Genomic DNA, 25,389 nt, shown 5'->3' with positions numbered 1-25,389 from the left:
TCTGCTTGAGATTCTCTCTCCCTCTTCCTCTGTCCCTCCCACTCTGCTGTCTAGCTCTCTCATAAACAAATAAATATATTTTTAAAAGTTCTGAAGTATTGTACATACAGCTATTTCTTATAATAGTCTTAGGTGAAAGGAGAGGGCATGATGTTTATAATTAATTTTTAATGTCATCAAAGTAATACATAAACACCATTTCAAATGTCTGGTTTTGGTTTACTAAGTAAATCAGAGTTACATTCTTCCTGATAACGACTGGAAAAGTTGGGCAAAATATAAAAAGGATCTTCCTGAAAGACATCAGAGAGGTAAACAAGATATTAAAAAATTACTTATGAGGATCCCGCCAGGGTGGAAACCCAGAGATGAGCCCAACTTTTGGGCTGTCTCTTCCACAAGGGGTATTGTGGTCTAAAGAGACAGAGATTAGCGTCCAGCGTCCACCAAAGTAAGGAGGACCCTGATGAACACTTTGTTTTGAGTTAGAACACAAAAAAGAATGCACCTAGGAGAAAGAACAAGTGAACCTACCCCAGGCCTGCAGCAACTCTGGTTATTAAGCAATTATTTCTCAACTCCAGATGCAGTCTTCTATTCTCTGCTCTGTGAAGCTGGGGCTCAAACTCTTAAAACCATATTTCCTAGACCCCTAGCTGGCTTCCTGGCATTCTGCCAATAGCAACACAGGGCCCTCCCATAAGCTTCTATCTTCTACCACCTCTTCCCATTTTTTCCTAAATGGACCCTGAGCTGGATCAGCTCCTCTTGGAAGGATCTGTAAAGGGATTAAGGTCACCTCAGAGTGCTACACAATCCACCCAAAGGAGTCAAGAAAGGAGAGAGCAGGTAAAGTGAACAGAAAGCACTATTAGAACTTTCTGAGTAATACACTGCAGAGCACAGCCAATTTGGAGCCTGAGGCAAAAGGAAAATGTGTGTATGTTCCTATATACATTTTTAATGTATTTTTAATGATGAACTTTTCTAGAACACTAAAATAGTTGAAAAATATTTAAAAACTGAAAAGTAGGTGTATTAACTCACAACATTATTTTACTCATACCCAAACCAGAATTTATTATAATTTCACTTAACTGGCTTTAATGGAGGCAAACTCATGAATAAAATTTTCTTTCTTTTTTCTTTTTTTGGCTTTTTAAGTTTTCATTTTAATTCTATTTAGTTAAAATATAGTATTATAAGTTTCAAGTGCACAATATTATATTAGTTTCAGCAATTCCATACATCACCCGGTGCTTATCACAAGTGTACTCCTTAATCCCCATCACCTATTTCCCCCATCCCCTGATCCACCTCTGCTCTGATAACCATCAGTTTGTTTTCTGCTGTTAAGAGTCTGTTTCTTGATTTGTCTCTCTCTTTTTTCCCTTTGTTTTGTTTCTTAAATTCCACACAGGTGAAATCTTATGGTATTTGTCTTTCTCTGACTGACTTATTTTGCTTAGCATTATACTCTCTAGCTCCAGCCATGTCATTGCAAATGGCAAGATTTCATTCTTTTTTTATAGCTGAATAATATTCTATTGTATGTATATATATCTCGTCTTCTTTATCCATTCATCACTCGATGGACACTTGGCCTGCTTCCATAATTTGGCTCTTTTGTAAATAATGCTGCTATAAACATGGGGGTGTATGTATCCCTTTGAATTAAGTGTTTTTGTATTCTTTGGGTAAATAACCCAGTAGTGCCGTTGCTGGCTCTGTATGATAGTTCTATTTTTAACTTTTTGAGGAACCTCCATCCTATTTTCCACAGTGGCTGTACAAGCTTGCATTCCTACCAACAGTATACAAGTGTTCCTTTTTCTCCACATCCTTGCCAACATGTGTTGTTTCTTGTGTTGTTGGTTTTAGCCATTCTGACAGATGTGAGGCGATATCTCATTGTGGTTTTCATTTGCATTTCGCTGATAGTAAGTGACAATGAACATCTCATAAATAATATTTTCAAAATCTACTTCTTTGCTTAGCTCATTTTCTATTGAGAGATTGAATGTTTGTCAATTTTTCTTTACCAAATGAGAATCTTAAATAATTTTTAAGTAACTGCAGCTTATGAAACTCCTTTTATAGGATGCCATCGTGACTGGTATAGTTAAAATTTTTTTCAAGGCCATGTCCAAATTTGCATAAAATTCCACTAAGCAAAAATCATTAATCAATTTTTTAAAAAATATTTTATTTATTTATTTGACAGAGAGATAGAAGAGCACAAGCAGAGGGAATGGCAGAGGGAGAAGGAGAAGCAGGCTCTGCACTGAGCAGGGAGCCCCATGCGGGACTCGATCCCAGGACCCCGGGATCATGACCTGAGCCGAAGGCAGACGCTTAACCATCTGAGCCACCCAGGCGCCCCGTTAATCAATTCTTAAAATTGATTTTTAAAAATCCAAATACAATGCTAAGTATCTTTGTTGTGTGTTTCTTAAAAATATTTTATTTTTTAAGATTTTATTTTTAAGTAATATCTACACCCAAAGCAGGACTCGGATCTACAACCCCGAGATCAAGGGTCACATGCTCCAGCAACTGAGCCAGCCAGGTGCCCTTCTTAAAACTATTTTATTTATTTATTTATTTATTTATTTATTTATTTATTTATTTATTATTTATTATTATTATTTTTAGATTTTTAATTTATTTGTTAGAGAGAGATAGCGAGAGCAGAAACACAAGCAGGGGGAGTGGGAGAGGGAGAAGCAGGCTTCCCCCCCAAGCGGGGAGCCCGATGCGGGGCTCGGTCCCAGGACCCCGGGACCATGACCTGAGCCGAAGGCAGACGCCTAACGACTGAGCCACCCAGGCACCCCTTAAAACTATTTTAGTTGGAATTTCTACAGGACTTAAAATTTCAGAATATGTAAGAGTCAAGTCCATGGCTGTTTTTGACAAATCATATGTATTCACAGAACATAACTTTTCTCCAATTAAGAATTCAAAATCTGAAGACACTTTGTTTAAATTTTCTTTTTTTTAAAGATTTTATTTATTTATTTGAGAGAATGAGATAGAGAGAGCATGAGAGGGGGGAGGGTCAGAGGGAGAAGCAGACTCCCCGCTGAGCAGGGAGCCCAATGCGGGACTCGATCCCGGGACTCCAGGATCATGACCTGAGCCGAAGGCAGTCACTTAACCAACTGAGGCACCCAGGCACCCTGTTTAAATTTTCATACCTTCACTTCAAATGTGAAATTCAGGCATCTATGATATCCTTAATTTCTATTTGATATGCACTTTTCCCATAATAATTGGTATTTTCATTAGGTGATTTGTATATTTTCACTTTCTCAGTCTCCTTGTGTTGGCCTGAAAATGTATTACTTTTACTTCATTTTTGAAGAATATTTTCACTGTGCACAGAATGGAACACTGGTAGTTACTTTCATTCATCAGACTAAATATATTCCAGTGTGTATAGATTTCCATTATTTCCAATAAAATTCAGTTGTCAGTTTTTCCTCAAATTAATGTGATTTTAATTTTTTTTTTAGAGAGAGAAGCGTGTGCATGCGAGTGGGGGGTGGGGGGTGGGCGCAGAGGGAGAGGGAGAGAGAATGTCAAGCAGGCCTCAAGCAGGCTCCACATCCAGTGCTGAGCCTGACCCCCAGCTCTATCTCATGACCCCGAGATCATGACCTGAGACAAAATCAAGAGTCAGACGCTCAACTGACTGAGCCACCCAGTCTTTGAACTACACAGTTTGGGGTTATTATGAAGAGTGCTGCTTTAAATATTTCATGTGCCTTTTGGAAAGCCTGTGTATGCATTCCTGTTGGATATATACCTGGGGTGAAATTACTCAGTCACGGGGTATGCATAGACTATTAGTATTAACTGTTATTTTTATTAGCCATTATGTATTATCATATATTATTATTATTAGCTGTCATTATTAGCATTAACTCTTAATTTTGGCTATTATTAAGGCAGTTGCTATTACCATTACTGGCCTGGGGATAAGACAGTATGAGTTTCTAAGTAGCTTGTGCCTCTCAGAGAGGAAGTCCCTGAGAGGCAGGGGAGGGGGTGGGTCCACATCCAGGGAAGTTCAGTCATTGGAGGCCCATGGCTCATCATGTAGCCTGGCATTCTGGGCTCTGTCCAAATAGGAACAAAGATCATTTGTGATCCAGGCAGGTTCCCTTCTTGGGAATCTGAACCAGAGTTCCCTTCAGGATCCCCAGGTGGTGGTCAGTGAGTCAGGATGTGGACTGAGGTGAGCTATTGAGAGGCAACCCAGAAGAAGATCCACTCTCCCACAGCTGGAGCTACCCACTGTTGTCGTCGTCTTCTTCTTTTTTTTTTTTTTAAGATTTTATTTATTTGACAGAGACAGAGCGAGAGAGGGAACACAAGCAGGGGGAGTGGGAGAGGGAGAAGCAGGCTCCCCGCTGAGCAGGGAGCCCGATGTGGGGCTCAATCCCAGGACCCTGGGATCATGACCTGAGCCGAATGCAGATGCTTAATGACTGAGCCACCCAGGCACCCCGATCCACTGTCTTCTTCCAGTGCTGAGCCCAACCATCAGGGTCTTCTCCGCTCCTGCTAGTGAGAATCAGGTCTTACTTGAGTAACTGGTGGCTGAACTGCAGGGCCCCCCACCAAGCACCAGAGTTGGGAGCCTGTGCCACCAGACCCTGCCACAGAGAAGGACACTCATGCCTGGTTCCATGTGTAAAACATTTATTTTCAGGAAATATTTGTGCCTGCATGATGGGGGAACATTGTGGGGTGTCTGTGGCTGCCACAGTAACATCTGGTAGGATGAACTGGGTCACCAGAACCACAGAATGAGGACTAAACAGGCAGCAATAACTGTGAGGCCTGGAGCCATGTTGGGGGGAGATTTTGACAATGATTGTTTAAGTGACCACTTAGGTGTCCAACGCGCTGAAGTTAGTTTCTGGTCTGGACCCAGGTACTGTGTCTGATGCAGACGTGAGAGAACAGAGCGGCAAGAACTGCCCAGCTGCTCATCCGGGAACTCATCCTCCAGGGGGCTTTGCCCCTTACTTGCCTCCCGTACCTGGAAGTAGCAGTCAGGGGTCAGCAGCTCCCAGAGCAACTCCAACACACTTGCTCAGGCCCATGTGCTACTCTTTTGCCCAGGCCAGCATACCTGTTCCACCTGTCCGAAGACCCGCAGCAGGTTTCCGCGAAGGACACCCTGGAGCTCTTCCTCACTCCAGCCACGACTCAGCAACTCCTCTATCAGAACCGGGTACGTGGACACGTCCTCCAGCCCCTGAGGGAACCTGTGTGGCCGCGAGCCAGCCAGCTGTGGAACCTCAGCCCTGTTCCCTGTTCATGACTCAGAACCACAGCCCCATGTATCCAGGTCTCCTGAACCCCAGCTCTGGTCAGATATGGGAAAGGGAGACTTGGAGAGGGTAAGTGATTCACACCTGCTCTTTATCCTGCAAAAGGAAGCTCTTAACCACTTTGGATATTCATAAAAACTCATTGAATTGTACTGTTAAGATCTATGCTGGGACGCCTCAGTGGCTCAGTCAGTTAAGCATCCCACTCTTGATATCAGCTCAGGTCTCAATCTCAGGATCATGAGTTCAAGCCCCATTTTGGGCTCCACACTGGGCATGGAGCCTATTTAAAAAAAAACACAAAAAGATCTATGCCTTTCACTGAATACAAAGTTTCCCTCCATTTATAAAAAGAAGAAAAGCTTTTTAAGAACTGGGTTGACCTCCTATAGGCACAGACTCAGCTGCAGGCAGAGGAAAGGGTCAGTTCACACCAGACCTTGCTTAAGAGTCTGCTCGGAAGCAGTGGGTCAGGGGCACCCTGGCTGGCTTGGTCGGAAGAGCATGTGACTCTTGATCTCGGTATTGTGAGTTGAAGCCCCATATTGGGTGTAAAGATTAGTTAAATAAATAAAACTTAAAAAAAGAAGCAATAGGTCTACTGGCACTAAGGGTGGATGCACCTGCTGGGCAGATGATAATGATGATGACCTAGAGTGGGGCCAAGGGGTCACAGACAAACAGAAGGGCCAGGAAACAGACTCTGGGTGTGGAGAGATGCGAGGTGGGCCTAAAGGCTATGAGGACCATGGTGTCGTGGGCATGGGGACTGTCAAGGCCCTACTGTGGCACAGCCAGCCCCAGACAAGCCGTAGAGAAGCGCTTACCGTCTGGCCCCATCATAATCTCCGCCAATCCCAATGAACTTGGATCCAATGACTGCCCTGATGTAGTCAAAGTGATCTGGGGGATAGAGAGTCAGCAGTGTGGGACTTCCAGGGCAGGGGGGCTGGGGACTGCACTCTACTGATTCCCCTTCTTGCAGCCCGTAGGCCACGCAGGCCGGCTCCTGGCACCCAGTGTACCAACTTGAGGAAGCTGATCCCAGTTGACTCTAGACTGGAATTTAGATTTGGAGTGGAACCCATTTGGGCCATTTCTCATCCAGGATCACCCTGCCTCCAGTCTCCTTGAGAACCATGGGGGCTCCTTTCCATGGGTGTGGAGGATGAGCAAGAGACAAAGAATACAACTGACAAAGACCACAGAGACTTAAGGGGTTGCCCAGGTCTTGGTCAGAGGCAGGGGTAGGGAGCTCTGGGAGCCCCTGCAGAGGCACAGATGGTTGGCACCTGGGCTCTATGTCTGACTGCCTCCCTTATGCCCATGAGTATCGTAGTTACCAACTCTGTGTCTTCAGTTCCACATGGCACCAAGGTGCTTTATACCATCCATCACTGAGTTTTTACGAGCTGTCTACAGCCGAGAATGGGTCAGACCACTGGGGCTGTACTGAGGCCCTCCACCCAAGGCTTCAGGTCCAAATCAGAGTTATTCAGAGAGCCCAGGCAGGGCTTACCTGCCACAGTGGACACGTTGGCTAACAGGTTGCATGGCAGCACCCCTGCTGACAAAGACACCATCACGATGCCTCCATTCTTCTTCTGCAGGGGCGGACAAATGGACATTCAGCTTCGACCCCAGCACAACTACCTGCCTCTAGGCTCCTGTGAGGAAGATGTTCATCTCTGGCTTTGAGTTCAGAGGAGACTTCACCTCTAGGTTTGTGTGAATGGAGGGGTCTCAGCTCTTGTTGGGATGGAAATGTCTTGGAGCATTTGCCACTTAGAACCCCCACACCTGAGTTCAAGCATTCAGGGGCTGTGGACTGTGGGTTTGTGGGGCAGATGTTCAGTCTAGGGTTTGAGGAAGATGAGGGAACAGGGGCTCAGGCTCAAGGGCTCCTGGTTTAAACCTCTAGCTTGAGGTTTGAGGGCCAGGGCAGTCTCTCACCAGAAGCTGTAGGATATCGTCAGGAACGTTCCTGGCATTCTTGCACACACCTCGGGCAGCCGAGTGGGAAAAGATCACAGGTGCCTGTGACACTTCCAAGGCTCGCCGAGCCACAGTGTCTGAGACATGCGACAAATCTACCATCATGCCCAAGCGGTTCATTTCCACCACCACCTTCTGCAGGGACAGGTTGGGGAAAGGGCATCAGGGGTGCACATGCCCATGCATTTTTCTCTAGGGAACTGGTGGGACATGCACATTCATGGGGGACAGGCTAGGGAACTAGGGTCCTCACCTCACCGAAGCTGGTCAGCCCACTGACATTGTTGTGGAAGGAATGGATGCCTTTAGCTGAGCTCTCTGCCCTGCAGGATGACCAGGAGGCAGTCTGAATGGTGGCCATGACTTGGCTACAAGAGCCTATTGAATCCTCTATACCAGCAACCCCCTGGAGCAAGAGCAGAGACCCAAGCTGGGCTGTGCCTGGCACAAGGCAGTCCCTACTGGGAATCCAGTCTTGCTCTGGGAACCCCTGCTCTCCTCCCCACTCCAGGGTCAGTGCCAGATCCCAGGGGTAAAGCTTGGTCTGAGCCCCAGCGTGATCTTGGGCAGATGCCTGCGTCAGTGGGCGCATACCATTTGCACTACGCTCACCAGGGTGTGTTGCAGGTGTGAGTGAGTGTCAGGTAGCGCACACCCAGCACATAGAAGGTACGCAAGATGGAAAGGCTGCTGTCCAGCGAGTGGCCACCCTCCACACCAATGAGGCAAGCCAGCTTCCGGGTGTTGTTCAGAGCTGGGGGCAGGTAGGTCAGGTGATCACTTTCAGAGGCTGGAGTATTCAAACAAGTCCCTAACAACCCCCACCCGTCTGCCTACCTTTAACTGAAGTCACAAGCTCCAACTCAGAATAGGAGGCGCACATGCGGCGGATGAGGTCAATTTGCTCCAGGGTGAGGCGCAGGGCATCCCGTTCCTGGGTCTGGCATGGGACGTAGGCTGACCAGAACTGGGGGAAGGCCATGGGTTGGCTTGGGCCGGGGTTGCTTTGGAGCTCCATGGGCTTCTCCCCTTCACAGCCCACACAGTAAAAATGGTCACTTGTAATGCACTGCTTATTCTGTAATACTTGGATGCCCACCAAACTAGCTCACTGTGACCCCTGCAGCCCCCAGCATCCATGTTGTAGCATTTTGGGGGGCTGTAAGGTAACTGAGTTCCCATGTGATTAACCTGTGGTCTCTGAGGCCCCCTCACTCCCTCTCAACCATGCTGTGCGTGGGTGTGGTACCTGGGCGCCCACGAGACCGTCTCTAAGCCTGTCCAGGCTGGTCTGGCCACGGCTGAAATTGCGCAGATTGACATCCTGTAGCCCGTTGCGGTAAAACTGCCTCAGCACAACTGGCATGTCGTTGTGGCTGGAGGGTGGGCAAGGCAAGATCTGGTCAGGGGCAAATGGGTGGGCTCCTTAAGCCTTGGGATCAAGCGGGACATGAGCCAACGTTGGTGGGGGGGATGCCCCCCACCACCACCACACTGTCACACAGACTATACTAGGACCCCTTGAGCACTAGGCTGGGGGCTTCCCAGCAGGGGCGCAATGACAGAGGAAGGGAAAAGGCGCCCATGGATGATGGGAGAGTGCATCCAGGGGTGGTATGAGGGAGCTTCCTCACTAGCCCTGCACGCTGAGAACTCCTTCCCCGCTTTGAGGTGGGCTCAGTCTCCACGCGCCCCCACACCGCACCTACGCACCCGTCCACGAGACGGAAGTCCCGCATCAGGGCCCGCGCGCGCTCCCGCAGACTTGGGGCGCTGGAGGTGGCCGGCAGGGTCGGGGAGCTGGGGGTGGCCGGCGGGGTCGGGGAGCTGGAGGTGGCCGGCGGGGTCCGGGAGCTGGGGGTTCCCTGTGTGGTCTGGGCATGGGTTATCGGCCGCGGCAGCAGCAGAGACAGCAGGAGCAGGAGACGCAGCAGCGGTCGCCGGCGGATGGCGGGGGTACTCTCGAGGCCCAGGGGTTGCATGCTGCTCAGGGCAGGACAGGCAGGCAGGGGCCGGTGTCTGGAGCCTGAGATGGATGGCGAGGGGCAGAGAGCGACGATAAAGTTTAGAGCGTCGACTCGGACCATGCGGCGGCGCGGTCTGGCAAGGGCAGAACGGACTCGCGAGAGCCTGGACCTGGGCTCTCCGCCTAGGCACGCGCTCCGCCTCCTCCCGCCCCCCGTCCCCGCCCCCGTCCCCGTCCCCGCCCCCAGCCTACAGGACACCACCCTCTGGGCGGGCTCTCTCTGCTGTCGCCTCTCTCCTCATCCCCAGTGTTCCGAGGGACTGACCCAGGTTGCTCTGCTGCTGCCTCTAACCTTGCTCTGCAAGAGAGAAGGCTTGGGGTGCTCTCCCAGAGAGTAGCCCGCGGCCCTGAGGCCTCTGTCAACCACATCACGTCCCCAGTTTGCCTGCATCCTGCACCAGCCACCCTGAGGGCTGCATGCAAATGTCTCTGGCCACAGTACTCTGAGCTCTCGGATTCCTGGGCTGAGCCACAGCGAGGGTGGGGTCGGGAGCCGAGAGTTTCTGGAAATGAGGGGTTAACCTGGTGGACTTTGCATTCAGGAAGAGGCCCTTTGCCCCTGACCTCTCTCTCCCCTACCTTACTTCCTTGCCTACTTGTCCATCCCCTGGGGGACTCAAGCCTGAACTGGGAACTGTCAGGGGCGCCCCTCCCCCAGTCTTCCCGTCAGTCTCAGGAAAGAGGTTCCTCCTCAGCAGATGCTACACTGGGTCTGAAAGGAGGGATTTTTGGGATGTGAACTGAGCAACCTTCTGGGGAGGGTCAGGGATGGCTTACTGAACAGAGCAGGAACTCAGTAAGCTGTTTGAGTGGAAGGAAATTAAGTCATTTTTAGGGCAGCAGAGTACCTTTCCCCCCCATCCCGGCAACATTCCTCCCAGAACTGCTGGCTGAGCTGTTGATCAGGATCCCACCTACCTCAGTGTGGAAGCTCTGTCTTCATTGAAGTCAGAAGTGTGGCTCCTAAGGAAAAGGCCTGGCATCTGGGTTCTGAGGCTACATCTGCCTTATCTTCTAGCTCCTGTGGTTCTAGCTCTCCCGGAAATCTCTAGGCTGAGTTGCGTTCTTCCTCTGAAGGCCCCACCCTCATCACCCACACACACACCCACACACACACACCCACACACACCCACACACACCCACCCACCCACACACACACACACACACCCAGAATGCATCTTTTCCCAGAAGCTCTGCCACTGAGATGCTTCATGGTCTCTGCTCAAACTCCTTCCTCCCCAGCCTCTCAAGGTCCTACTGTGAACCTTGGCACCCTTTGGAGCTGCTTGACCTTTGGGACCTTTTCCAGGTGGCAGGAGTGACCAGTGCAGGGGTAGTGACCAAGTCTGAAGACTGGAGACCTTAGAAACCACCCTAGAAAGGAAATGAGCAAAAAACTGCCAGCTTGGGTGTATTTGAGTGATTGTGCATATGCTGGTGCCCGGTGCAGGCAGGCAGGGGTGAAGGGCAAACCAGTGGCACTGTGCTCAAGGTGGGTCTGCTCTCTGACTACTGCAACTGGAGGGTTGTCTGGGCAGCCCCACTGCAGAGTGTGCGTCCCCTAGGGTATGTCCTTGCCCTGGGTAGCTGGGGAACCCAAACTCAAACCTGGCTCCCTCCTTTCTCCCCCTACCCCCAGCAGCCCCACACCCACTCATGAAGCCAGCAAGTGGGGAAGCGGAGGAGAAACTCTTGGATCGGCTGGTCTCCAAGACAAAAATGTTGGTTTGGGGAATAAACAACTTCTCTATTCCACTGTTAATAGCCCCCCAGGAAGTAGGGAGTATAAACAATTGAAGAGGTAGGGAGGAAATCCAGGATAAACAGCAGCTGCTGACAGAGAAATAAGAAGGGAGAGTTTAGTTTTGTTTTTTTTTTAAAGATTTTATTTATTTATTTGACAGAGAGACACAGCCAGAGAGGGAACACAAGCAGGGGGAGTGGGAGAGGGAGAAGCAGGCTTCCCGCGGAGCAGGGAGCCGGATGTGGGGCTCGATCCCAGGACCCTGGGATCATGACCTGAGCCGAAGGCAGACGCCCAACGACTGAGCCACCCAGGTGCCCCGAGAGTTTAGGTTTTTTTTTTTTTTAAAGATTTTATTTATTTGAGAGAGAGAGAATGAGAGAGAGCACATGAGAGGGGGGAGGGTCAGAGGGAGAAGCAGACTCCTTGCCGAGCAGGGAACCTGATGCGGGACTTGATCCAGGGACTCCAGGATCATGACCTGAGCTGAAGGCAGTCGCTTAACCAACTGAGCCACCCAGGCGCCCGAGAGTTTAGTTTTTTGAGGTTTGTTAGCTTTTCTCCAGGGGCCAGATGTCTTACACCCCAAGACTTGGAGGAAACTCTAGCCCAGCACAGGCAGGCAGTGGTGAACCAGAGAAAGTGGGCACCATCTCTGTAGAAGAGCAGCCAGGCAGAATAATTTTCGGTAATGTTCAACTTCAGTCCTTAAACTAACTAGCATTGCTAGTCATGGCCTTGAGGTGACCATACAAAGCCAATCACAGAAACACAGACAGACCTAGACCCTTATACACGCAGGGACATGTAAACACCCATACTCAAGTAGCAAGCAGGTTTTAGCCAACCGAGTGAGTGGACTGTTCTCCTTTTTACCTCTCCCGAGGCCATCTCTCTGCCCTGTCCTGTGCAGGGGGAAATAAACAGACACTAGTGAAGCCTCCTTGTCCCATTCCTTCCTTCCTCCCCTCCCCCCTCCCTCCCCCTTCCTTCCTTCCTTCCTTCCTTCCTTCCTCCCTCCCTCCCTCCCTTCCTCTCTCCCTCCCTTCCTTGTCCTTCAGAAGACTCCAGTATCTGTGGACAGACCTGGACAATTTGGGAGGAGGGGCTATGAGAAATTATCCAGGTGCTTGCTGGCAGTGGACACAAGAGGAAACGGGAGAAGCCCAGGGTCTGGCTCCAGAGCTGACCTGAATGTCATCTGTGACGTCTCCTCCCCTCTGCCCCCTTCTCCCTTTTAACAGCATCTCCAGATCATTCTGGTTCAACCCCCAAACATCTCCCAGGGGTGTCTTCTCCATTCCCACTAACTCTTCCCCAGTACCGGTCACTTTCATCTCTCACCTCCTCCTGGTCTCCCCACTTCCAGTCCATTCCCCAAATGAACTGCCAGACCTATCTCTCTTTGAGAAGAATCTATCATCTTCTTGCCTAAAGTTCTTCTGTTCCTTCCTGTTGCTCTTAGGATACAGGTTTCCCCACTAGCTGAAGTCAGAACTTCCCCATGAAGCCTTTCATAAGTCAGAATGGCGTAAAGCGATCAGTACCCCAGGTTTTGTTTTTGCTTTTTTTTTTTAAAGATTATTTATTTATTTATTTATTATTTGAGAGAGAGAATGAGATAGAGAGCATGAGAGGAGGGAGGTTCAGAGAGAGAAGCAGACTCCCTGCCAAGCAGGGAGCCCGATGCGGGACTCGATCCAGGGACTCCAGGATCATGACCTGAGCCGAAGGCAGTCGCTTAACCAACTGAGCCACCCAGGCACCCTACCCCAGGTTTTGGAAAGTTTGCATCATGCCACCTTGCTTTTACAAAAGACCTACATTAGTGCCTGTTTTTACTAACCAAAAAAAATCTGGAGAGGATTTTTGCTTTTAGGAAAAAGCCATTATGAGATTGCTGGCCCCGTGCTGGGGTATGCTGTGAAGGGGCTGGACAAGTTTCCAGCAGTTATCTACCACATCTACTGACAGAAGCATCTGGAAGAGTGGGCTGTGTGCACACCAAGTGCTGGGAACTGGCTCTGACCAAACAAACATCTATGATGCGGCATATGGGATTTTTTTCAGTTAGCCTCAAGTTCAGACTTGCTGTCCCTTTGCTCAACCTAGCCTGCTTATCTCTGAGGCCTGTCAGACCAGCAACAACATGCTGTACACAGCATACCCTGCCTCAGAGCCCTCCATGCTTCCTGTGTTCATGCAGGAGGGCTGCCCTCCTCTGCCTGGCTGCCGTGGCTCCCACCTGCTAATTTATGCTATGAAGCCAACCCCCCTTCACCCCGAGTCCTCACTGATTCCAAATCTGGCTGATGAACATCAGGCTGCACCTGAGAAGCTTTAAAAAAAAATCTCTTTTAACTTATTAGGGTAATTTCAAACATGAAAAAGTAGAAGAGTATATTGAACCCCTACGTACCAGTCGTCCAGCTTCAACAATTGTGGATGGCCCATCTTGTTTCATTTATACCTTACTCATTTATACCTTCTACAGAATATTTTAAGGCAAATCAAACATTTATTCCATCCATATTTAAGTTTGCATCTCTAAAAGATAACGGCTCTTTTTAAAAGACAACTACCAAACCATTATGGCACCTAAGAGAGTCACAATACTTCCTTAATATCATAAATTATCTATTATGTTCAAATTTCCCTGATTGCCTAATTTTTATTTTTTTATTTTATTAATTTTTTTTAAGATTTTATTTATTCATTTGAGACACAGAGATACAGAGAGAGAGAGAAAGCATGAGCAGGGAGAGATGGAGAGGGAGAGGGAGAAGCAGGCTCCCCACTGAGCCAGGAGCCCAGATGTGGGGCTCGATCCCAGGACCCTGGGATCATGACCTGAGCTAAAGGCAGACGCTCAACCATCTGAGCCACCCAGGCGCCCCGGGACTAATTTTTAAATAATTGTTTTGATTATAATGTAGATAAGGCCACCCACATTGCATTTGGTTGTTATATCTCTTAATGCATGGGTTCCTCTTCCTTCCTTCCTTGCAATTTGTTTGTTGAAAAAATCATGTCCTTTGTCCTTTAGAGTTTTGGAATTGTCTTAGAACTTGCTGATTGCATCCCATGGTGTCATTTAACAGGTTCCTCTGTCACTTGTATTTCCTACTTGGAAACTTGGTCACACCAAGTTTCAGAGAGCAACATGGGGTTCTAATCTCCAGCAGTGGGTAGTGGGAGTCGCTGCAGGAAGAGGCATTAGCTGTTTTGTGGGTTAACTGAGACTCACAGTGGGAACTCCCCAGGGCCTGTGCCTCCTTCCTCTAACCCAGGTTAGGGAAACTTCTTAAGTTATCAGGACCTTTGGGCGCCTGGGTGGCTCAGTCGGTTAAGCGACTGCCTTCGGCTCAGGTCATGATCCTGGAGTCCCTGGATCGAGTCCCACATCGTGCTCCCTGCTCGGCAGGGAGCCTGCTTCTGCCTCTGACCCTCCCCCCTCTCATGTGCTCTCTCTCTCATTCTCTCTGTCTCAAATAAATAAATAAAATAAAATAAAATAAAAAAAGTTATCAGGACCTTTCCTGGCCTTTGGGGTGCCAGAAGAGGAGAAACACTCTTGCTGGTGTGGCCCTTGGGGGTGAGCGTGCTGTCCACAGGGTGAGTGGCTTCACCTGGGCCTGAGAGCTACAAGCTGCTGACAGTGCCCACTTTGGATCTGGGAAGCTAAGGCACGTGGACCTGGCACACAGGGCCACACATACCCTGTGCGCTTTCTTCTCAGCTGATATTCCCCCACCCCCACTCCCTAGGACCAACTGTCCCCTTAACTGCTGAGAGAGACATTCCATGGGTAACAGCCAGCACCCCACTGCCATGGCACACAGTAGTCAGAATGATCTTTTTAGCATCTATGTCTGATCATTTCACTACCCTGCTCAACTTCTTCCCATGACTTTCCCATCACACTTAAGATCCACATTCCTCACCATGGCTGACAAGGCCTGCTGTGGTCTGGCCCATGCCTGCTTCTCCAACCACATCTTTCATTCTTCTCTTTTGTCTCTGGCCACAAGCCTTTCTGTTGGTCCCACAACAGGCCAGCCTCATTCCTGCCTCAGGGTCTTTGCTCCTGCCATTTCCTCCTCCAGGAATTGTCTCCCTCCAACTCTTCACAGGATTCCTTCACCCCTTCACTGAGATGTTGCCTCCTCAGAGAAGCCTCCCCTGACTACTTTGTGGAACCTAGCACCCCCTCATCCCTCTATCCTTTTATCCCATCTTACTTTTCTTTATTGCACTTATAACTAGTTGAAATTATATCTTTTACTTATCTCTTCCTTTAGTTTCTGGGTGCTATGAGGAGAGGGGCTTCAATCATCTTGTTCACTAATATAGCCCAAGCAACCAGCAGGTGCTCAATAAATATTTATGGAGTAGGGGCACCTGGGTGTCTCAGTCATTAAGCATCTGCCTTCGGCTCAGGTCCTGATCCCAGGGTCCTGGGATCGAGCCTCGCATCGGGCTCCCTGCTCCACGGGAAGCCTGCTTCTCCCTCTCCCACTGCCCCTGCTTGTGTTCCCTCTCTCGCTGTCAAATAAATAAAATCCTTAAAAAAATTTTGTGGAGTAAATGGATAGAGATGGGTGGATTGACAGAATGTCTTCTCAGTCCTGCCTCTCATCTTCTTAGACACACACACACACACACACACACATGCACGCACATGTGCACACACAGAGGGAAGTTCTCATCAGGCTCTGCATTTTTTTTTTTTAAGATTTTATTTATTTGTGAGAGAGAGAATGAGAGACAGAGAGCATGAGAGGGAGGAGGGTCAGAGGGAGAAGCAGACTCCCCGCTGAGCAGGGAGCCCGATGCGGGACTCGATCCCGGGACTCCGGGATCATGACCTGAGCCGAAGGCAGTCGCTTAACCAACTGAGCCACCCAGGCGCCCCAGGCTCTGCATTTCTTAAAGAACCTGCCCGGGTCCTGCCCCGATTTGTACAGGTGTCACTGGGAGAGCCACACAGTTAGAAGCTGCACTCAGGGGTCTTTTTTGGAGGCAGGTCTCAGAGCACCAGGTTCCCCATGTGGGAATGTACTTTCAGGGAACAAGGAGGTTTGGGGCCTGGCCTTGGACAAGCTGGATTTCAAGTCAAATATGTTAGACAAAATCATTTTATTGAACAGTAAGAAATCCCACTGGGGCCAGAAAGGGATGGGAATGAAGGAGCACGTGAGCCTCAGTGGTGGTGCCGCCCAACTCTCTCCATTTTCTTCCTGCACTGGGGAGCGGATCTTCCTGGGTCTCTTTATTCTGCCTCCTGGCACTCCAGACAAGAGGCTCCCTGGGTAGACACAAATTGCTTTTTTCAGTTTCAAAAAGCCCAGCTCTTCTTGGTTTGTGTTGATGGCTGCTGGCAATGACTCGGGGCAGGAGTCTTTCTGATAGATGGGCCCCTGCTAAGACTACTATGAACCCTCTCTCTGCTCCTGGATCCTCCTTGGCTCAAAGAGTCAGACTTTTCTTTCTTCTTCTCAAGAAGGGACTCTAGAGTATTGAGCAGAGAAACATCAGGTTTTCTTCCAGGCCAGTTTCCACCCTGGGATGTTCAGAGCAGCCTTTCGTTTCAAGTCTCGGTTTCTAAGGCTCCTTGCCCATGGCCAGTTAGTATGGAAGGAGGCTCCTGGCCGACGAAGGCTCAGACAGAACGGCTCAGGTTCTAACCTCCAGTGGTGGGCAAAGGGGGTCACTGCAGGAAGAGGCATTAGCTATCTTAGGCGGTTAAACGTTTGCCTTCTCTGTAGAGTGGCTCAGCCAGCAAGCTTCTGTGGGGTCAGCCTCCTGCCACCATGCTGCAATCGCCGTATTTTGGGGCTGGAGCAACCTAGGTCTTTATCCGACTCTGCGAAAGCTCGATGTCTCTTGGGAGCCCGGCTGGGAATTGGTTTCTCTGCTTCCGCCTTTGCTGGGGTGGCCACAGGAGCATCCCCATAGGTCCGGTAACCACCAACCAGGCAGTATGTCTCTCCATGCCAGCCCACCTGGGTTTCTCCACACCCTCGGTAGAGGACATGGTAGTGACCAGGTGTAGGAGGAGAAGTGGGAGGTACTGCTGCTGGAAAGAAAATCAGATCTCATCAGTCATTTCTGCTGTATACAGTGACTTGCCAGGACCTCCCCTCTCATGTCTCTCCCTGTTTCTGGCTGAAGCCCTTTAATCTGCTTGGTATCCAAAACACAGACTTGACCCATCACCTCTATGAGTCCCCTAGAGAAGGAATATGGCTGCAAAAGCGATTCTATGGAGCTTAGGGCAGCAGCAGGAGACCTGGAAATCTGTCCCCCATTCTCAGAGGAAACCGTAGAACCTGAAAACAGTTGCAGCCAGGATCCCTTCCATGTCTCCCTTCCACAGCAGAAAAAGCATTTCTTAAGGTCTGTCACTTCTGAGGCTTTAATGGAAATACCTTTCAGGTGTTGAAAAAAATAATATAAATGGGCTAAGAACCCCTCCCACCTTGGCAACTCCTCTTGGGCCCCATTCACACTGCCTCTTTCAACCACACTGATCTCTAGCCCTCTGATACTTTTACCTAGATTAGGAAAAGGCCAAATACGGAGGCAGAGTGAGCAGGAGCTTCAGAGCCAGATTCTGGGTAGCAAGTCTAGGCTCACGTCAACCCAACCTCCTAGGACGCCATTTCGTCAGCCCTCTAGTCTTGTATCACTCATCACTCTCCTTGGCTCTTCTGTTCTTCCCATCGACATGACACCACCTTTCCCCAGTATTCAGCAGCTCAGTCTGGGGGTGTTTCTGAGGGGACCCATGTGTGTGTCTACCCGACAGCACGGTGAAGGTGCCTGGGTTTGAAGGGGAGGTTCATGAGTAGCCCTCAACAGTTCTTCCTCAAACTGCTCCATTTATCACTTGCCAACAAAAATTCGCTTGACTTTCCCTAAGGGGCCAATCAGGAAAGGGTCAGAATGGAAAAGTAGCTTGTAGCCCAAAAGGGAAGGCTGCATTTATAAAGATTAGAAGCTTTCTGAATAGTTGCCCAGGGATGTCCTTTCACTTGTCCTCAGCAGGGAGCAGGGACACCGTAAGTCCCTGAGGGGGCCCCAGGCCACTTGTTCTACTTACAGCTGGTTACGTTCTGAGGTGTGGTGGGGAAGCCCCAAAGGAACATGTGGCCGCCAGGTGGAGTTGTGTGTACACCAGTGACTCTTGGACAGATGCCTGGCCTAGGCCTACCTGCTGTGCTGCCCTCCCAGGGCACAGAGGACAAGTTAGAATGAATATAGAAGATCCGGTCAGACATTCTCTCTCAGGCAACCAAACAGATTAGTATCTGGTAGAGAACTGGTAGGAAAGTTTCCCCGAGAGCGCCACGTTTGCGTAGTTACCCTGCCATGGAAACTGTGAGAAGGCCTGTGAGGTCATCACTACCCAGTGAGGTCACATAAGGAACCTGTGACTTGAGGGGCAGGCTCTCAGGGTTTTGTGGAGGAGAGCAGGGTGGAGGCAGAGAAGCACCCTGCCTGGGCCCTCACACTTCTCTCCCCAGCCAGCCCTAGTGAAGTAGCCACTCCCTGGGGAGCATACCTGTGGGCTCTCACAGCCCCAGGGACCAAAAGAGGGCAAGAGAAACCCACATTCTGCGATTGGCTTGAGAGGCAAGATTAACCCAAGAGACAGCTACGTTGTATGGCACTGTCCCTAAGTATTCAACAGCTGGAGAGGCAGAGATCTGTGTAGAAGGCTCCTTGGCAGTGGGTCTGAAGGATAAGTTAGATTTGGACCTGTGGAGAGGAGAGGGAAGACATTCCAGCTGGGAAGAATAAAAGCAAAGACAAGCTCTTCTTGAACTTGTCCTGCCCCAAATATAAATTCACAGAACCCTCACGTTTTTACAACTGGGGGACTCAAAAAACCTATGCAAGTTTGCATAAGTAGTGAAGAGATGTTCTGCTCAATGGTAGAGCTTCATGTTGGGCTCTGGATTTATACCTGATAGGAATGTGAAGACAAGCTCATCACATTTCAGAGTAACACTGGGAGAGATGTTAAAGGTGCTCCAAGGCAAAATAAGGGTCCTGAATGGCTTCACACAGTGGGAATGGTGGGCCCATTTTAGTATAAAATTCAAAACAAATTCATGACAAAATGACATAATACAAAATGACAACTTACTCATTACTTTCATCTCTCCCCCAGAAGGCAAATACTGTAATAACAATCCTACCACTATGAAAGGATGAAGTGGGGGCTCAGCAAAAGTGCCGGTGAAAAACAGTCAAACTGTGAAGAGACGTTACTAAAGCTGATTGGGTCCTACTCCGAGGAGGAGGAAATAGAAAACTCTGCCCTTAGCCTGATCAGGCCCACAGGAAGGAACCATATTTGGGGCAGCCTTGATATAGTGCAGCCAAGAACTTCCTAGCAATGAGAGATAACCTTCCTTAGGAGGGAGCCCCCTGTTGCTGACCTTTAATATGTGAAGATGGGATGCTTGTTTCCTGGGGGCAAAGGCGATGTGCTCTGGAGGTAGAAAATGACGGGACTACTTATTTTAGAGGTTGGGCAACCCTGGTTGAGAACCACATCATGTTCTTTCTATTCCTGAGTTGCTTGAATTAGTGTGGTGCATGTTAGGACACACGAAGTCAGGCCTGATTAGAGCAGACTGCCCTTGGGGAGAGCTAGGAGGAAAAATATGAAGGGGAGAGCTCTGGAGGAGGTTCTTTCTGGCAGGTGGGCCAGCAGAAGACTACTTAGATTCTCCAAGGCTCCAGAGAGTTTGTCTGGGAACATCACTCTGAACTGGTGGGGTTAGATACCTTATCAGGACCTGGCTGCGTCTCTGGGGAAGGCAGAATAGCATAGACAAATGGTTGTGAGTTCAGGAATCTGTAATTTTTTTTTTTTTTTATGATTTTACTTTTAAGTAATCTCTTTACCCCTCATGGGGCTTGAATTTACAACCCAGAGATTGAGTCACATGCTCTACTGACTGAGCCGGGCAGGTGTCCCTGGAATCTGTATTTTTAACAGTTCTGCCACAGTGATCCATGGATAGAATAACCAATTATTGTCCAAAACGGATTGCTTTTGAGTCAAAGTGGGCAATATTGAAAGTTGGTAAATAACTCAACCCTTGGTGTAGACAGACCAGATCCTGTCATACTTATGTGTATGATTTTGAGCAAGTTCTTTTATCTCTCTGAGCCTCAACCTTCCTCATATGAAAAAGAGAGATAGGATTGTACATTTATTTATTTATTTTTTAAAGATTTTATTTATTTATTTGACAGAGAGACACAGCGAGAGAGGGAACACAAGCAGGGGGAGTGGGAGAGGGAGAAGCAGGCTCCCCGCGGAGCAGGGAGCCCGATGCGGGGCTCGATCCCAGGACCCTGGGATCATGACCTGAGCCAAAGGCAGACGCTTAACGACTGAGCCACCCAGGCACCCCATGATTGTACATTTAGTGCAATATTCTCTCCTGGCAAAGATTGCCCTGGGCCCATTTCTTTTCTATGCAACCTTATCCTTTTCAGTGTGCAAGTATTTTTAAGTTGTTTTGTGGAGTATCTGACTCTCAACTGTGCATTACTTTAGGCTTATATAATGCTGCAGAAAATGGAACCTAGGAAAGAGAGGATGCTACATGCCTATTTTGCCGGTTTTGTAAAAAGTATAATCCTCTTTTCTCTTCCCCTGCCACAGGAGATGAGAAAGAAGGCAGAGCCTGGAAATGCACACCAAGCATTACTTCTGGGTCAGCCTGTCTTCTATTCTTCTGCCAGTACTTCCCAGAGAGATTTCACCAAGAATGCCCAAGCTTGCCATGGGCACTGTTGGTGAAGAAAATCTGCTACTCATATCCCCTTTCCCTTCTCTGGGGTGCTTAATGGATGTTTTGGGGGCAAGAAATAAAATCTAAATGTTTACTAATTAAAACAGCAATGGAATGGGTTGGCTGGGTGGCTCGGTTGGGCGTCTGCCTTTGGCTTGGGTCATGATCTCTGGGTCCTGGGATAGCGCCCTATATCAGGCTCCCTGCTCAGTGGGGAGTCTGCTTCTCCCTCTCTCCACTTGTGTTCGCTCTCTCTCGAATGAATAAAATCTTTAAACAATAAAAATAAAACAGCAGTGGAAAGAGCCTCGGTCCCAGATGTGTTGTTTGGAGTGTGAATCTTCTCACAATCCAATGAATTCTACCCCAGTATTAACTATTATTAGGCCCATAAAAACATCATTTATTGTTAGAAATGACATAATACAAAGCCAAAAAATCTTCTTTATTTTTCAGGAGTCATGTGAAAGACCACAAAGAACCATGCTCATTCTCCAGTGCTGGGCAAATCTACCTTTGGAAGCCAGACAGCAGCTCACCAGGCCTTCAGGGAGGTGATTGGGCAGCCCAGTGCATCCTACCGACAAGTGTGCTCACCCACCCAGGGCAAAGGGAAAGATTCCTGTTAATGGCATCACATTTAAGCCGGCTACCATCAGATTTGCTGGGGCAAAGACTCTCTTACTGAGGACCCTAGTCCTGGAAGACTTCTCCTCCGGCGAGCTGCCAGCTCAATCTTCTGAACCAGGCTTACATCCCACGGATGGGTCACAAAGCTGATGACGGTGCCAGGCACCTCGCTCCCTACACGGCCCACCCTACCTGCTCTGTGGATGTAGTCTTGCAGGGTGAGGGGGAAATCATAATTGACAACTAGCTCTACATGGGTGCTGTCCAGGCCCCGAGAGGCTATGTCTGTGCAGAGGAGTATGTCTCGGGAGCCCTCCTGGAAGCACTGGAAGATGCCTGCCCTCATTGAGGCTGGCATTTGTCCCTGCAGCCTTAGGTGTTGGATTTTATGGTCATCCAGAATATATCCCAGCCAGTTCACAGTGCTGGAGCTATTACAGAACACCAGAACAGTTCCCGAGGGGCCAGTCCTTTGTGATCTGTCATATTGCTTGAGGATCTGCACCAACTCAGTCACCTTCTCTGCTCCCTTCAGCCTCATAAATGTCTGTCTAACATGAGGCATGATGCAGTGGAGCTTGGAGCTGGTGATGGTGGTCAGAGAGTCTGGGCTGGCAAGTTTACTTAGCAGTTGGCCTACACCTTCGGGAAATGTGGCCCCCACCAGCACTAATTGAGTTTTGGGATTGAAGGGGTCTTTTAAGTCAGCGGGGCCTTCTGCTATATGGCTCTTCTCCAAGATATAGTCCACTAGTTCTAGGAAGCTTTCATCCAATAGTGTGTCTGCTTCATCCAACACCAAGTAGGAGAGCTGCTTCAGGCTGATCAGTTGACCTTTCAGGGCCTTCCACAGAGCTCCTGGAGTGGCCACTAGTACATCTACTGGAGGTTGTTTGGACAGTTGCAGCCGGATCCTACTCATGCCATGGCCTCCCCCTAGCTCCCGCACCTGGAGGCCCAAGGAGATGCCCAAGGGCTGGGCCACGGCCCGCACCTGTTCGGCTAATTCTCGCGAAGGCACAAGGACCAGGCCTCGAGGGGCAGGTATACTGTGCGAGTCCAGGCTTGGCCGGCCCAAGAGCCGTTGAAGCAGAGGTAGCAGATATCCAAGAGTCTTGCCACTGCCGGTTTCCGCCGCGCAAAGGATGTGGCGGCCGCGAAGTAGCGGGGGGATGGTGCTCGACTGCACGGTTGTAGGCCGAACGACTTCAGGAGCAGCCTCCTGTAGTGCATGCAGCACGCGGGGTTCCAGACCCAGAGCCGCGAAGCTGCCCTCGGATGGGCGGTTCCGCAGCGATGGTGCCTCCTGTTGCGCACGCTCGATAGAGAAGTAGTCTCTGCGGGAGCGCCGATTCTTCCAACCACGCGAAGCTAGTGGCGCGCGCTCCCAACGGCCCAGCGTGAGGCGCGCCGGCTGGTTCAACTCCGGCCGCCGCGCTGAGATTAGCAGCGGGCCCGGTCGCGCCAGCACCAGCCGCGGGGAACTCCGTCGCCCGCTCTGCCGCTGTTCCTGCCGCCGCTGTAAAGCCCGCGGGATGCGCACCACGGGCAGGGGCTCGTCGGGACCAAGGACCCCTAGGTCCCGTCGAGGCGCCAAAAGCAACCGAACCGCGAGCAACAGCGGCCGCAGCGGCCGCGCCAGAGCCATAGTCTTCTTGGTGTGCGAGAGGCGCTCGGCAATGACGTCACGGGCGCGCAGGGCCTCGCGGACGGTGCCTGGCGCGGCTCAGTAAGGCTTGTGGAGTTGGCGAACCCTGAGGAAGGAGGGAGAGTCTGTAAAGTTCAGCTGCGGCGAGGTCTGTAGGTCCGAATAGGGTTTGGCGACATCCAGACCCGGACCAACCTTGGGGAAACGGGCTCGATGGAGGCAGGCTCCGGGGTCCGGCGATACGCGGCGATGGGGGCCTGGCCTTTTGGACCGGGGGGCGGAGGGCTTCTGGAGATTGGGTGTCTGACCCTTGCTATTCTCCTTTGTCGCTCCCACCGCTTCTCTGATGGCTTGTCCAGTGCTGGTCTCCTCCTGTAAATTCCGAGGGTGCGGTGGTGTTTTCCCAGATGTGGTCCCCGTGCAAGGTCTGGTAGTAAGTGTTTATTGAGAGTCTGAATGTATGGTCAGGCCTGGGGGAGAAGACAAGGGCCAGGTGTCTTAGATCTAGGCACCCCCACTTCCCTCGGCCAAGAGCTGAGGACCCCGAGGGCAAGCTGATGGCCTCTCTATGAAGTGGGAGGTAAGATCTTCAGGCTTTATTTCAAGCAGACCTTTCTCTCTGTACTTTTCCCCCCCTTTTTCAGCTGAGGTTCACTCTCCATTCTCTTGCCTTCCCTCCCAACTTTTCATCCTTAAGCTACCATTCTTGCAATCACTCACCTCCACTGGCTTCCCAGATACCTAAATTGTTTAAATAGTGGTGAGGAGGGTCCTTCTAATCTACTGAGTGATCAGATACGTGGCTTGTCTCACATAGCCCTTGTCAGAATATTTTACTTGAATTCAGATGTTCAGGTTGCAAAAAAACCCCTTATCTTTCTCTGATTGATTTATTTCACTTAGCATTATACCCTCTAATACCATCAATGTTGTTGCAAATGGCAAGATTTCATTCTTTTTTTAATAGCTAATATTCCATTGTGTGTGTGTGTGTGTGTATACACCACATCTTCTTTATTCATTCATCTATCAAGGGACACTTGGGTTGCTTCCATAATTTAGCTATCGTAAATAATGCTGCAATAAACATAGGGGTGCATATATTTTTTTGAATTCATGTTTTCGTATTCTTTGCATAAATACCCAGTACTGGAATTGCTGGATCATATGACAATTCTATTTTTAATTTTTTTGAGAAACTTCCATACTGTTTTCTACAGCGGCTGCACCAGTTTTAATTTTCACCAATAGTGCAGGAGGGTTCTTTTTTCTCCACATCCTCACCAATGCATGTTGTTTCCAAAATGATAAATACTTTTAAAGTTTCAAATGCCATTTTGATACATAAGTAGACTTTCTGGAAAGTTACTCATTAAACCAGCAGAGGAGAGAGATTTGAGTAGTGACAGGTGAACAGTCATTGGATAGAGCAGTGGCTCTCAAGTGAGGGTGATTTTGCCCCTGCCCCACCCTGGGACATTTGACAGAGTTTGGAGACATTTTTATTTTTAATTTTAAATTTTTAAAAAGATTTCATATATTTATTATTTATTTACTTGTTAGAGAGAGCACAAGCAGCGGGGAGGGCATGCAGAGCAGGCAGAGGGAGAAGCAGGCTCCCTGCTGAGCAGGGAGCCCAATGTGGGACTCGATCCCAGGACCCTGGGATCATGACCTGAGCTGAAGGCAGACGCTTAACCGACTGAGCCACCCAGGCCCCCTGAGTTTGGAGACATTTTTAATGTCACATCTGGGGAGGTGCTACTGGCATCTAGTGGGCAGAGGCCAGGGATGTTGCTCAACATTGTACAATGCACAGGAAAGCCCTCCACAAAAAAGGATTATCTGGCCCAATATGCGAATAGTGTGTTGTTGAGAAATCCTGCATAGAGGTTGAGGACTGAAGAGAGGCTGAGATTACTTGTGCTTTCACTTTAGGTAGGCACATTTGACAAACTCTTGCACTGGCTCCGCCTCCTCCTCAGAATCTGTAGCAAGTACATCGATGCCATTGCTTGCTTTGCCCTTGGGATTAGGAACGTTGGGGGCCCTGAAAGTCATAAACACAAGAAAAAGTGATTCAAGGGAGTGATGCTGGAGAAGAGAAGTTTAGGGAGAACAAAACTGTCCTTATGGATCTGGGGAATGTGCCCCATGGAAAAGAGATGAGGTGTGCT

General features: G+C 49.4%; 4 protein-coding genes across 11 annotated transcripts in view; 1 reads left to right on the top strand and 3 right to left on the bottom strand.

Moving 5' to 3' along the window:
- Positions 1 to 4,693: 4,693 nt before the first annotated feature.
- Positions 4,694 to 10,425, bottom strand: LOC145715794 (dipeptidase 2-like). Of its 2 annotated transcripts, none has more exons than XM_081806438.1 (11): positions 10,288 to 10,425; positions 9,057 to 9,443; positions 8,593 to 8,719; positions 8,181 to 8,310; positions 7,956 to 8,097; positions 7,597 to 7,666; positions 7,302 to 7,478; positions 6,868 to 6,952; positions 6,176 to 6,251; positions 5,147 to 5,282; positions 4,694 to 5,053 (listed from the first exon to the last, which is right to left on the bottom strand). In XM_081806438.1, the coding sequence occupies exons 1-11, from the start codon at positions 10,350 to 10,352 to the stop codon at positions 4,802 to 4,804; spliced, it is 1,647 nt and encodes a 548-aa protein (XP_081662564.1). In that variant the 5' UTR covers positions 10,353 to 10,425; the 3' UTR covers positions 4,694 to 4,801. The 2 variants fall into 2 exon arrangements, with proteins under 2 accessions (XP_081662564.1, XP_081662565.1); XM_081806439.1 differs by having other exon boundaries at positions 9,057 to 9,369; positions 10,288 to 10,418.
- A 5,898-nt stretch (positions 10,426 to 16,323) lies between these two features.
- DPEP2NB (DPEP2 neighbor) lies at positions 16,324 to 18,396 on the bottom strand. The gene is made up of 2 exons (XM_031024506.2): positions 18,330 to 18,396; positions 16,324 to 17,192 (listed from the first exon to the last, which is right to left on the bottom strand). The coding sequence occupies exons 1-2, from the start codon at positions 18,394 to 18,396 to the stop codon at positions 16,888 to 16,890; spliced, it is 372 nt and encodes a 123-aa protein (XP_030880366.1). The 3' UTR covers positions 16,324 to 16,887.
- Positions 18,397 to 21,358: 2,962 nt separating this feature from the next.
- On the bottom strand, positions 21,359 to 23,232 carry DDX28 (DEAD-box helicase 28). The gene has a single exon (XM_006730088.3). The coding sequence runs from the start codon at positions 23,210 to 23,212 to the stop codon at positions 21,590 to 21,592; it is 1,623 nt and encodes a 540-aa protein (XP_006730151.2). The 5' UTR covers positions 23,213 to 23,232; the 3' UTR covers positions 21,359 to 21,589.
- The window catches only part of DUS2 (dihydrouridine synthase 2), a 48,981-nt gene continuing 46,818 nt past the window's right edge, over positions 23,227 to 25,389 (top strand). For 5 of the 7 annotated variants that reach the window (XM_006730086.3, XM_081807431.1, XM_081807430.1 and 2 more), the window contains exon 1: positions 23,227 to 23,360. The gene's annotated coding sequence lies outside the window, so the exon portion shown is untranslated. Of the gene's footprint in view, positions 23,361 to 23,667; positions 23,793 to 25,389 lie in introns of those variants that run through there. The other 2 variants (XM_081807432.1, XM_081807429.1) reach the window with 1 other exon arrangement.

The sequence above is a fragment of the Leptonychotes weddellii genome, chromosome 16 (assembly GCF_054177405.1).
Source record: "Leptonychotes weddellii isolate Sample4059 chromosome 16, ASM5417740v2, whole genome shotgun sequence".
Taxonomy (NCBI): Eukaryota; Metazoa; Chordata; class Mammalia; order Carnivora; family Phocidae; genus Leptonychotes; species Leptonychotes weddellii.
This window is presented reverse-complemented; position numbering and strand designations above follow the sequence as displayed.